Genomic DNA, 12402 nt, shown 5'->3' on the forward strand with positions numbered 1-12402 from the left:
TGAAGAACACAGCTTTCCCCCAGATCCTGGATGCTTCCTCACCCCAACTACCATGATCCGAATTCTACCTTGCAGGACTGGATAGGGCAGTGGTTGTACACTGGTGCATATGGGAGCTGGAGGCACACGGAATCCAGGGTGGACGATACCTTCAGGACCAGGGGTGTGAGGGGCGATACTGGGAGAGTAGAGGGTGAGTGGGTTGGAAAAGGAGAACCGATTGCAAGGATCCACATGTGACCTCCTGCCTAGGAGACTGATGGCAGAGAAGGGGGTGAAGGGAGACTCCGGATAGGACAAGATATGACAAAATAACAATGTATAAATTATCAAGGGCTCATGAGGGAGGGGAGAGCGGGGAGGGAGGGAGAAAAAAAGACCTGATGCAAAGGGCTTAAGTGGAGAGCAAATGCTTTGAGAATGATTGGGGCAGGGAATGTATGGATGTGCTTTATACAATTGATGTATGTATATGTATGGGTTGTGATAAGAGTTGTATGAGCCCCTAATAAAATGTAAAAAAAAAAAAAAAGAAGAGTTTAATAAGCAAGCAATCCAAATAAGAAGAGATGAAGGAAAAGAGATGCCAAGCCACAGGAAAATTGCCCAAGAATAGAGCTCAGAAGAAGCAAGGCCCTTCCTTGAGAGCCAACAGAGGGAGACATCCTTTGTTTAGCGTTAACACTCTGAATGTAGATTTCTAGCTTCTAAACTGAGAGAAAATAGATTCCTGTTGGTTAAAGGCAGCCTATTGTTTTTAAAAAATCATTTCATTTAATCATACAGCTCATCACAATACGTACATGCATCCATCGAGTCAAGAACATTTGTACATTTGTTGCCATCATCATTCTCAAAGCAATTTCTTTCTACTTGAGCTTTTGATTACAGCTTCTCATTTTTATTTCCCTCCCTCTCCCACCAAAATCAGCCCATTGTGGTACTTCTATTACAGCAGTACTGGATAACTAGAGTAGAAGGCTAGCTCTAGAACATATATGGCATTTTCAGTACTTGGTGGAAATTATTTAGAAAGTCTTTTTTTTAAATAAATCATTTTACTGGGGGCTCTTACAGCATTTAATAACAATCCATACATCTGTTGTATCAAGCACATTTATACTTGCATTGCCCTCATCATATTAAAAACATTTTCTTTCTACTTGAGCCTTTGGTATCAGCTCCTCTTTTTTCCCTCTGTCCCCCCATCTTCCACCCTTATGACCCCTTGGTAAATTATAAATTAGTATTATTTTCATATCTTAAATCATCTGCTGTCTCCCTTCACCCATGTTTCTGTTGTTTGTCCCCCTTGATGGGGGTGATGGTGGTTATACATTGATCATTACGCTTGGTTCTCCCTTTCTCCCCTTTCACCCCCCAAAATCCCCTTACCCTCATGGTATCGCTAATCCTATTGTTGTTAGTGAGGGGTTTATCTCTCCTGGATTCTGTGTGTCAAGAGCCCTTACCTGTACCAGTGTACATGCTCTGGTCTAGTCGGGTTTCTAGGTTAGAACTGGGGTCATGATAGTGGGAGGAGGAAGCATTAAAGAGCTAGATGAATGCTGTGTGTTTCATCAGTGCTATACTGTACTCTGACTCTTCCCTTCCTTGTGACCTTTTTGTGAGGGGATGCCCAAGGGTCTACAGATGGGCTTTGGGTCTCCGATATGATCATCCCTCATTCACAACATCATAGTGGGACAGGAGAAATGTAAAAGGAAATAGAAGAAAGAACAAGGAGGCAAAAGATATTTATAGAGGTCTAAATATAGACATGTGTATATGTAACTATATTAATATATAATGATAGAGATATAGGTCTATGTACATATATTTATAGGTTAAGTATCAAGATAGCAGATGAACATTGGACCTCATTCAAGTCTTCCCTCAAGGCAAGAACACTTTTCTTAATAACCTGGCATTATGTGATGGTCACCTTTCTAACATGATCGTTGAAGTCAAAATGGGTGCATAAGCAAATGTGATAAAGAAAGTTCTTGATGCCCGGCTATTAGAAGATATAGCCTGGGGTCTTAACAGCTTGAAATTAAACAAGTGGCTTTCTCGCAGGGAAACAACAAAACTCACATGGAAGAAGCACAGCAGCCTGCCTGTGTGATCATGAGGTGTTTTCAGAATCAAGTATCAGAAACCCCAAACACACAATCATATCCAAACAAACAAGGGGAGTTGGAGTAGAGACTCAAAGCCCATCTGTAGAAAGCCATTTTATATTGTGTGATAAACTCCTGTAAGGTAGAATTGTCAAATCAGGTATGTTTTGTTTGGAACCACAAATCTATACCAAATGGATTTAAGTATGGTGTGTATAACCAACACCTCTCCAGAATTCAAGATCTCAAATGAAAAGACTGCTTGGATTTCCAAAGCAGCTGCTTCTGGTGAAGAGAGTGGGGTTTGGGCTATGTGGTTGTTCCCCCAAACCTCAGTGCCCACCTGCAGATGCTTCACTTTCCTCAGCTAACCAAGGGTTTCAGCTATGAATGCTCCATAAATACACAGTATGTTTGGAGTCATGGACCTGAGACTGAAAACCTAGGTTTTCAGTGGCCTGGGCAGAATGAAGAAACCCCAATATATGGAGACTTTTCTCCCAGAACATTCTGTACTAGTCATAGGAACAGCAAAATTCTCTTCAGAGATGTGGACTGGGAATTAAGTCATCAATTTATTTGTTAGCAGTTTATTATTAGAATAAGATAGTGACAGGAGTCTTTTTTGTTTGCTTATTTTTGACAGAAGTCTTCTAACTTAGTAAGGTAAGAGAATCAAGATTAGCCCAAGACTGATTACTGTTTCATTGTTGTTGTTAGGTTCCATTGAGTCAGTTCTGAACAGTAGTGAGCCTTTTATGTACAACAGAATGAAACATACAACAGTGCATGGTCCTGCATCATCCTTGCAATTGTTCCTATGTCTGAGCCCATTGTTGCAGCCACTGTGTCAATCCATTTCCTTGAGGCCCTTGCTCTTTTTTCCTGCCCCTCAACTGTAGCAAGCATGATATTCTTCTTCAGAGACTAGACTCTCCTGACAATATGTCCAAAGTATGTAAGATGGAGTCTTGCTATCCTTGTCTCTTAAGGAGCACTCTGGCCTTAGTTCTTTCAATACAAATTGGTTTGTCTTTTTATTAGTCCTTGGTACCTTAAATATGCTTCAGCAGCCCCATAATTCAACTGTGTTAATTATTCTTCGATCTTCCTTATTCAGTGTCCAACTTTCACATACATATAAGGTAATGGAAAATACCCTGGCCTGGGTCAGATACACCTTACTTCTCAAAGTAACATCTTCTGATCTCTGGACTGCTGCTTCCATGAAAATTGATTGTGGATCCAAGTAAGACAAAATCCTTGACAACTTCAACCTTTTCTCATTTATCATGATGTTACCTATTGGTCCAGTTGAGAAGGTTTCAGTTTTCCTTACATTGAGTTATAATCCATGCTGAAGGCTACAAACCTTCATCTTCATCTGCAAGGACTTCAATTCCTCCTCACTTTAAGCAAGCAAGGTTGAGTCATCTGCATATTGAAGGTTATTAATAAACCTTTCTCCAATCTTGATGCCCCGTTTTCCTTCATATAAGCCTACTTCTCTGAATATGTTCTCAGCATACAGATTGAATAGATATCGTCAGAGGATAAAACCCTGTTGCACACCTCTCCTGATTTTAAATTAGGTAGTCTTTGCACATAACTGCCTCTTGCTCTGTGTTTAAGTTCTCCATGAGCACAATGAAGTGTTCGAGAATTCCTTTTCTTCTCAAGATTATCCCTAGTTTATTGCTAATATCAGGTGGATTTTGGCTAAAAGAAGAAAATACCAAAAAGATATTTACATGTGGGTTTCTTTTTTGTTTGGTTGTTCTTAATTAAAAAAAAATCATTTTATTGGGGGCTCATACAACTCATCACAATCCATACATCCATCCATTGTGTCAAGCACATTTGTACTACATGTGTTTTCTTGATTATGTCAAGACATTTGACTATGTGGATGTAATAAACCAAAAATAATCCTGAGAAGAATGGGAATTCCAGAACACCTCATTTTGCTCGTGAGAAACTTGTACAGGGACCAAGAGGCAGTGTGCAGCTAGAACAAGGGACCTCAAGACGGGTTGCTATTAGGTACTAATCTGACATAACATCAACTCTCCAACTTTTTTTTACCAATTCTGAGCCCCGCTTTCCTCCTCTGAGCGCGATAATTCATTTTAATGCTTATGCAGAGTTCAAAGACCAAATTCATGATTCTGGGGTAAGAGCTTACAATGCAGGAACAGGATAAACTTGAAGGTAATAGGATACAACAGAATACAGTTCTTTAACAGGACAGCTTCCAACCAAGACAACTCAGCTTCTCAGACATGGGCACAGCCCAGCAAGCTGCATTCTTTGTGTGGGCCTCCAGGCTGCTTGGGCCTGGCCTCTGTGTAGTTCTCAAGCGCTACAGCTTTTACCTCCACACCAGCAAATGCTGAGAGGCACCCAACTGCTAGCAAGCTTTTTGTCTTTTTTCATTGGGTCATTCAGACTGCTGCAAAATTCCTTAATGATTTTAACAACACTGATCAGCTTCCCTTCAAAACTGATTAATTTTAAGATTAGCACCTCAACACATAACCACTACACCAGGATATCGTGTTTGGTAAAGTAGTGGGCATCAAAAAAGAGGAAGACCTTTGATAAGATGGATTGCTCAAACCTAAGAACAGTTGTGAGGCTGGTGCGGGACTTTTCTGTTGTAGGCTGGGTTGCTTTGAGTCAGAAGCGACGTGAGGACGCCTAACAAGAGCAATCAAGATCAGCACAAATCTGGTCAAACATTCTTCCCTCTTCAATTTCTTGACCATTTCGCACGCTATCTGTACACCACCACCCCCAACACACACAGCACTTTGTTTCTCTGTTGCTTTGTATAACTAATTGCCATAGCCACCCAGAACTTAAAGACCATTCTCAGGCAGTTTATCAGGAAAACTAATAGACTAAAATTCAGGTTCAGGATCAACTTAGAAGTAGCAGAAATAACTTGATGCAGGGTGCAGGTTGTCAATGAAGACAGCAGCTACCATCCAGGCAGCTATTTTAGCTGCTGTGTGCCTCTGGTAGGCCTCTCTACCATATAGGCAGGCTTCTCTGTCTTCATCTCCCTCGTTGTCAGCTTCTCCACTGCTAAGTGATCCAACTCATAGTGCACTCTCCTCTCCTGGCAACATGTGTCTGCTCCCGTCAGGTTCTGCCGGGGAACCCTTGCCAGGCCTCTTCCCATCTTTAGTGCTGCAGCCTCCGACCAGATTACAACACCACAACTACCAGAGCATGTCTGCCCTGAGCAGTTGGCTCTTTGAAGATCTTTGGCTATGGGGTCAAGTTAACACCAACAATTTGAAAGAAAAATAAGGAACTTAGGAGGCAGTGAGTCTGTGTTAACAGGGGCTCTATATTAATAGGGGAGAAGCAACTCAGAACAGGAGAGTAAGAAAGAATAGTTGCACAACTAGAAGGATGTAATCAGTGTCACTGCATTGTACATGTAGAAACTAGAATTGATGTATGTTTTTGCCTTTCATTCTCAAAACAGCAATGAATAAATAGATAACAGGACAGGCAGGTTGTTTTCTTTCAGAATTACAAATGGCAGGACTAGAGGTTATCAACTAATCATGTGGCTTTCCGATTTTGACTATATGAAATATATTTCAAATAATGACCAATAAGCAATGTACATTTTTTGAATATTTATAACTAATGTGAACATTTTGAGCAATGTTTGTTCTTCTATCAGTAACATGCGAATACATTTTATTCTAAACCATTATTTTATACTTCATTGATTTAAAATGAATTTGCAAATTACTATGTTAATTTCATAACCCCATTAATGATTGGCGGCCCACAGTGTGAAAAATACTGAGTTATTCTGGAATGAAAAAGTATTCTTGTTCTAGAGAACCTTTGGAGAGGTGCATATATAAGATGACTCCCTTTTTCTTGAGAAATCACTTTTTTAATTTTCTTAATTAAGCATTTATGGTACTTTAAATAATTGATAATCTTTAAAGTTGTTATAAATAGAAATGAAATAAATTTTCATTCACAGCAGTGACAAATTTAACAAGTAAGTATATCTTATGCTTCCTGAATACAATGGAATGTTTCTGAATAGAATGTTTTTAATGAAAATATGAGTCAACAAAAAAATTATATATAAATAAATATAATTTAATTTCAGTCAACATTTCAACATTTTTTTGTGTATGGAAGACTCCATAAGGTGTTCTTAAATTTGTGTATATGTCTGAAAATGTTAATGATGGAAGGATTTTTTTTTAAGTATTGTTATGATTTGAATTGTGTTCCCTAAAACTCTGTGTTCTAACTTCTCCCTTCCATACCTGTGGTTAAAGAGCCTTGATAGTGCTGTGGGTTAGGCATTGGACTACTTACTGTAAACCACCAGCCACTCTGAGGCAGAAAGATGAGGCTGTCTGTTCCCATAAAGATTACAGCTTCAGAAACCCTATCTGGGGTACTATGATTCAGAACTGACTAGATGGCAGTGGAGTTGGGTTTTATGCCTTTAGCTATAATCCTATTTGGGAGAGATTTGTCTTTGTTATATCGATGAGACAGAATTAGTGTAGGCTGGTATATGTTTTAAATAAATCTCTTGAGATGAAAAAAAGGATTGGGTTGAGGGTGGAACAGAGGTAGAGGATGGGAAACCCAGAAGTAGAAACTTGGAGCATGACACGACCCTCTCCACCCCTCACCCTCCCTCCAGCTGCAGGAAGAAAAAGCCTTTCCAGGGAGCCAGTGCTCTCGTTTTTTAGTTTTAGCTTCTTAAAGGGTGGGGAAATTGTTTTTTTTGGTTATTACAGCCATCTACCTGTAGTATTTCTGTTTATAACAGCACTGGATAAGTAAGGAAGGTATCTTACCTATTTCTCTGTCACTTAATTTTTTCTTTTAATATTTTTTAATTAAAAGATCATTCTATTGGGGGCTCTTATAGCTCTTATTACAATCCATACGTCAATTGTATCAAGCATATTTGTACATATTTTGTCATCATAAATATATGTACAAAGGCCAATACCTCTATTTTTATTAATTGATGTATTTAAATATGTACACAGCTATGTTTATACCTCTATCCATAGCTTTGCTTTCTAGATTTTTTCTGTTTCCTTTTACCTTCCTCTTGCCCCACCATCACGCTCGCCCTTCTTCTGCCTCTTAGTAATTCCTCTCAGCTAGATTGCTGTTGCTCCAGCACCCCCAGGATCTCTACGTCCACCTCCTTGTTGATTTTAATTCATTAGTTGTTCCCCTGTGTATGGCATTGTTTGCTTACTGCTCCCCCCGCCCCCTCTTCTTCCCAAGTCCCTCCAGAACTATTGGTGATGTTGCTTTTTCGTCAAGCTTGCTTCCCATCCCTATCTTATATAAGTAGGCAAAACCAACAACAATAATGGTGACAAAACAAAAAGACAACAGATTGAATATTTTTTAAAGGGGAGGCAAGAATATAATAACTAGGGAGAGAAGGGGGAAGCTTACCTAATTCCAGGTCTGTCCTTTGACCTTTATGACTGTCTCCCCCGTTGGTCCTGGGGAATCCCAGGAATTGCCCTTCGTAGCCTGAAGTCTATCTGTGGTGCTCCTCAGGGGCTTTGTGGCTTTGCTTTGCTCCTGTTGCTGATCTGTTAGGATCCCCTCTTGGTTTGCTCCTCTGTGAGGGTCTCAGACCGGACTCACTCCTGCCATGTGTCCCCAGTATTGTCCTCTGTTGCTGTATGCGCCAGTGAAGGGACATCATGTCTCAAGCTGTTGTCAGCCCTGCAGTTCTCTCTGTGCCTTCCCAGCTCTGAGCAGGGTCGTTGTCCTTGGGGCTTGGCATGCTGATAGGGGGTCTAGATCCTCACTCTCTTTTTCCTTCTTGGTTTGCTTCTGTGCGGGTGTGGCATGCCGACCCCTCTCCCCAACCTGCAGATTTAGTGTTGTCCTCTGTAGCACATACTTATAGGGAAGGGGTCAATTTGGCTCTGATCGGGGCCAGGCCTATAGCCCACTCTTCTCATGCATTGCTCTATGCGGTTATGTTGCTCTCAAGGTTTGGTGTGCCATGGTGGAGTCTGCATGCACACTCCCAATTCTGTGGAGACATAACAATACTCTCCCTCTGGGTGGGTTAGTGCCCTGCTCCCCCATTGCCATCATCTCTGCCCCCTACCCCGCTTTTCTCCCTCAACCTTCCCCTCTTTCCACTTCTTTGTGTTGGGTTTGGTCTGTCCCCACCTGACTGCCTGTACCTCAATCTGTGTAGTGTGAAATCTGTGATTTTTCTTCTATACCTACTGCACTGATTATACTTGCCTCAGGGGATTCATGTTGTATTTGTCTTTTTGTGATCCGCTAACTTTGTTTAGCATAATTTTCTCCAACTCTTCCCGTGAGACCAGGTGCTTCATGCGATCAGTGCTTTATAGGCATAGTGCTCCGTTGTGTGTATGTGCCAGAGTTTTCTAATCCACTCTTCTATTGAAGGAAATTTAGGTTGTTTCCAATCTTTGCAATGGTGAATTGTGCCCCAATAAGCATTGGAGTGCAGACTACTGATCATGGTCTATTTCTTACCTCTTCTGGGTATATGCCCAGTATAGCTGGGTCATAGATTAGCTCAATTTCCATTTGCTTTAAATATCACCAGATAGCTTTCCACAGAGGCTGTACATATCTATACAACCACCAGCAGTGGAGGAGAGTTCCTGTCTCGCCACATCCCCTCCAACATTGTTGCTCTCTGATTTTCTGATTTGGGCTTTCCTCAAGGGTAGTAGGTGGTATCTCATGTTTGTTTTAATTTGCATTTCTCAGATGGCTAGTGATTGGTGCATTTTTTCTATGTTTATTGGCCATTCGGGTCTCCTCCCTAGTGACACTTCTTTTCTGGTCTTTTGCCCACTTCTTTGGGGGTGGGGGTTAACGGTTTTCCTCTTTGGGTAGGCTAGGAGGGTATTGTAGGTTTTAGTAATAAGCCCTTTGTCTGTTGTGTCATTGCTAAAAATCCTCTCCCAGTCTGTGGGTTCTCTTGATACTCTCTTGGTGAAGTCTTTTAAAGCATACAGCTGTTTTATCCTTAGTACATCCCACTTGTCGATTTCAGGTTCACCTATATGTGTACCCTATTCCGGTTAGCCTATGTATTCCCTGAGCCAAGGTTCTTAGGTTTGTCCTGATTCCTTTTGTTGATGGTCCTGATAGTTTGGGGTTTTACTTGTAGGACTGTGATCCACTGGAGTTGGTTCTTGTGCATGGGGTAAGGTAAGCATCTTATTTCATTTTCCTACAGGTGAATATCCATTGTTTCTAGCTCTACTTGTTGTTGGGCATTCACCTCCCACTTGATGCTTTTTTGGCCCTTGTCGAAGATCAGTTGTCTACATTTTATTGGTTTTATTTCTGGTTTTTCTGTTCTTTTGCATTGGCTTGAGTATCTGTCATTATTCCAGTACCACACTGATTTGACCATTGTGTCTGTGTAGTAAGTGTTAAAGTCAGGTAAAGTGAGCCCTCCAACTTTGTCCTTTCATGACAAAATTTTGGGCTTCTTCCCTCTTCATATGAAATTGGTGGTCAGTTTTTCCAATTCATTGAAGAAGGATGTTGGTATTTGAATCGGGATAACATTAAACTTATATAGTACCTTGGGTAAGATTGACATCTTTACTAAATTGAGTCTTCCTGTCCATGAGCATGGGGTAGTCTTCCATTAATATTCTTTTTGTAATTTATCCTTGTTGTTGGATATCTAGGTTTTAATTTCATTAAGAATTAATCCATTGTATGACTAATTTATGTGTCCATTACCCTATTGATGAATATTGTGTTTCCATATTTTCATTATTATAGGCAATGCTATAGTTGACACATGAATCTGTTTGTATTTATCCTGGAAGGCTGTTTATATTTGGGGGAACACAGTTCAATCCATAACATTCCCAATTTACCCTTATATATATTTACATATGTTGTGCAACCCCTGAAGGAGCCCCGATGGCTTAGTAGGATATCCATAGGCTGCCAATTGCAGTCAGCCACTGGAATCCGTTCACCATTCCCTGAGAGAAAAATGAAACTTTCTGCTCCTTTAAAGATGTACAGTCTCAGAAACCTACAGGGGCAGTTCTACTCTGTCCTATATACATGTTATGAGTCAAATCAACTCAACAACAGTGGATTTGGTTTGTTTTTAATATCTTTTAAATGTAAAAAAGTCTGTGACATTATATTCTTATGTAGAAGTGATAATTATAGGGATATTTTTAATAACAGCTTTTATTGAAATATATATTCATATATACCATGCAGTTTACCTATTTAAGTGTACTTCACCCATTTGTACTATAGTTCAGTCGTTTTTAGTTTTCATTTATTTTTTTGCCTTTTTTTTCTTTAGTTCAGTTCTTTTTAGTGAGTTCACACAAACCAAAAACCTAAACACACTGCCTTTAAGTTGATTCTGTCTCATGGTGACCCGTTATAGGGTTTTTGAGGCTGTAAAGCTTTATGGGAACAGACAAGCCTCATCTGTCTCCCAAGGATCTAAAGTATGTTTGAACTGCCAACCTGTGGTTGACACCCACAGTACCACCAGAACTCCTTAGTATACTCACAGTATATAGTTATCATCACAATAAGTTTTAGAACATTTCCACTGTCCACCCCCTCAAAAAAAAAACACACAACAAAACAAGCAAACCTTAAAACCTTACCTATTAGTGGTCATCTCTCGTAACCCTAATCCCCTTCCCCTACTAGGCAACGACTACTCTGCTTTCTATAGCTGTAGATTTCCGTGTGCTGGACATCTTATATGAATGGAATCATGCAATACGTGGTCATTTGTGGTTGGCTTCTTTCACTTAGTTTACTGTTTTTAAGGTTTATCCATATTGTAATATCTACCAACACTTCATTTCTTCTTATGGCTACATAATATTGTATAGATATACCATGTTTCTAAAAAAAATCCATTCACTCATTGACAGACCTTTGATTTGTTCTCACTTTCTAGCTGTTATGTCTATTTCTATTTAGAATGTTTGTGTGCAAATTTTCTTTATGGCTTTATTTCTTTTGGGCATATACTTAGAAGTGAAATTGCTGGGTCATATCTTATATTTAACATTGTGAGGGACTACCAAAACATTTTCCAAAGTAACTGTACTATTTTACATTCCAAATAGCAGTTTATAAGGGTTCTTATTTGTCCTTTGCCAGCACTTGGTATTATGTGGGTTTTAATTTTAGTTATCTTAGTGGGTGTCAAGTGGCACCTCAATATGGTTTTTTATTTGTATTTTTCTAATTACTAATGATGTGTATTCTTTTTTATACTTGTTAACCATTTATGTATCATCTTTAAAAATATATCTGAATTTCTTACAACTCTTTCACCCATTTTAAAATTAGTTTATTTTTAATTATTGAGTACCATATGTCTTAATATATTTTTTAAGTATTTCTGTATTTGTTTATAAGACTAATTTTTCTTTCTCTTATTGGAAGGTCCAGTCCAAAACACATTGATGTCTTCACACGTGTCAGCGGGCCAAGGGTATAATTCTCAGCTTCCAGCATCCTATCATTTACCAGCAAAGACTGCTTTGAATCCAGTTTCTGGACAGTCTAACTATGGTGGTTTTCAGACTGTTTCTCCATTAAGTAATTATCAGGGACTTGGGCAGACTCTTAATAGACCACCCATGGCTTCTAATACAATGACACCTTCACTCCATGGTGGTCCTTTTTCTAGAATGCCACCACCTGCTTCACAGAACTCAACAGCTACACCAATGCCTTCTGGTAGTTTTCATCCTGGAGTCAACCTACCACCACCACCTTCGAATTGGCAATATAACTCTCCAGCCACAGGATCCCCGATAAACCACTCTCCTCCTGTATCCACCCAACCAACTGGATCTGGGAATACAAATTTAACAGCGAATCATCAATATATTTCTTCTGGTGATCCTTCACTTCAAAATAGCTACATAAAATCAGGTAATATTGTTATGTACATGTTGTGTGCTGTTGAGTTGATTCTGACTCATATAGACACTTTATCACCGAGGAGAAATACCTCATTGGGTTTCCTGGGCTTTAACTTTTTTTGTTTTTATTTTTAGGTTGTCATAATCTTTATGGTAGCAAATCATTAGGGCTTTTCTTCCACAGAGAAACCAATGAGTTGCTTAGCAGACATCTATTTTACAAACCCAAGACATACTGCTTTTGAGTCAGTTCCAACTCATAGCTGTGGGGGGAGGTCCAGCCCCCCACTTAGGGCACCCAA

The 12402-nt window shown here is 39.7% G+C and overlaps 1 protein-coding gene across 2 annotated transcripts in view; it reads left to right on the forward strand.

Moving 5' to 3' along the window:
- The window catches only part of SEC24A (SEC24 homolog A, COPII component), a 94302-nt gene that overhangs the window by 18576 nt on the left and 63324 nt on the right, over window positions 1–12402 (forward strand). For both annotated transcript variants that reach the window (XM_075541568.1, XM_075541567.1), the window contains exon 2: window positions 11616–12110. In XM_075541568.1, the coding sequence (XP_075397683.1) occupies window positions 11616–12110 (495 nt within the window). The remainder of the gene's footprint in view (window positions 1–11615; window positions 12111–12402) is intronic.

This window comes from Tenrec ecaudatus, chromosome 2, assembly GCF_050624435.1.
Source record: "Tenrec ecaudatus isolate mTenEca1 chromosome 2, mTenEca1.hap1, whole genome shotgun sequence".
Taxonomy (NCBI): domain Eukaryota; kingdom Metazoa; phylum Chordata; class Mammalia; order Afrosoricida; family Tenrecidae; genus Tenrec; species Tenrec ecaudatus.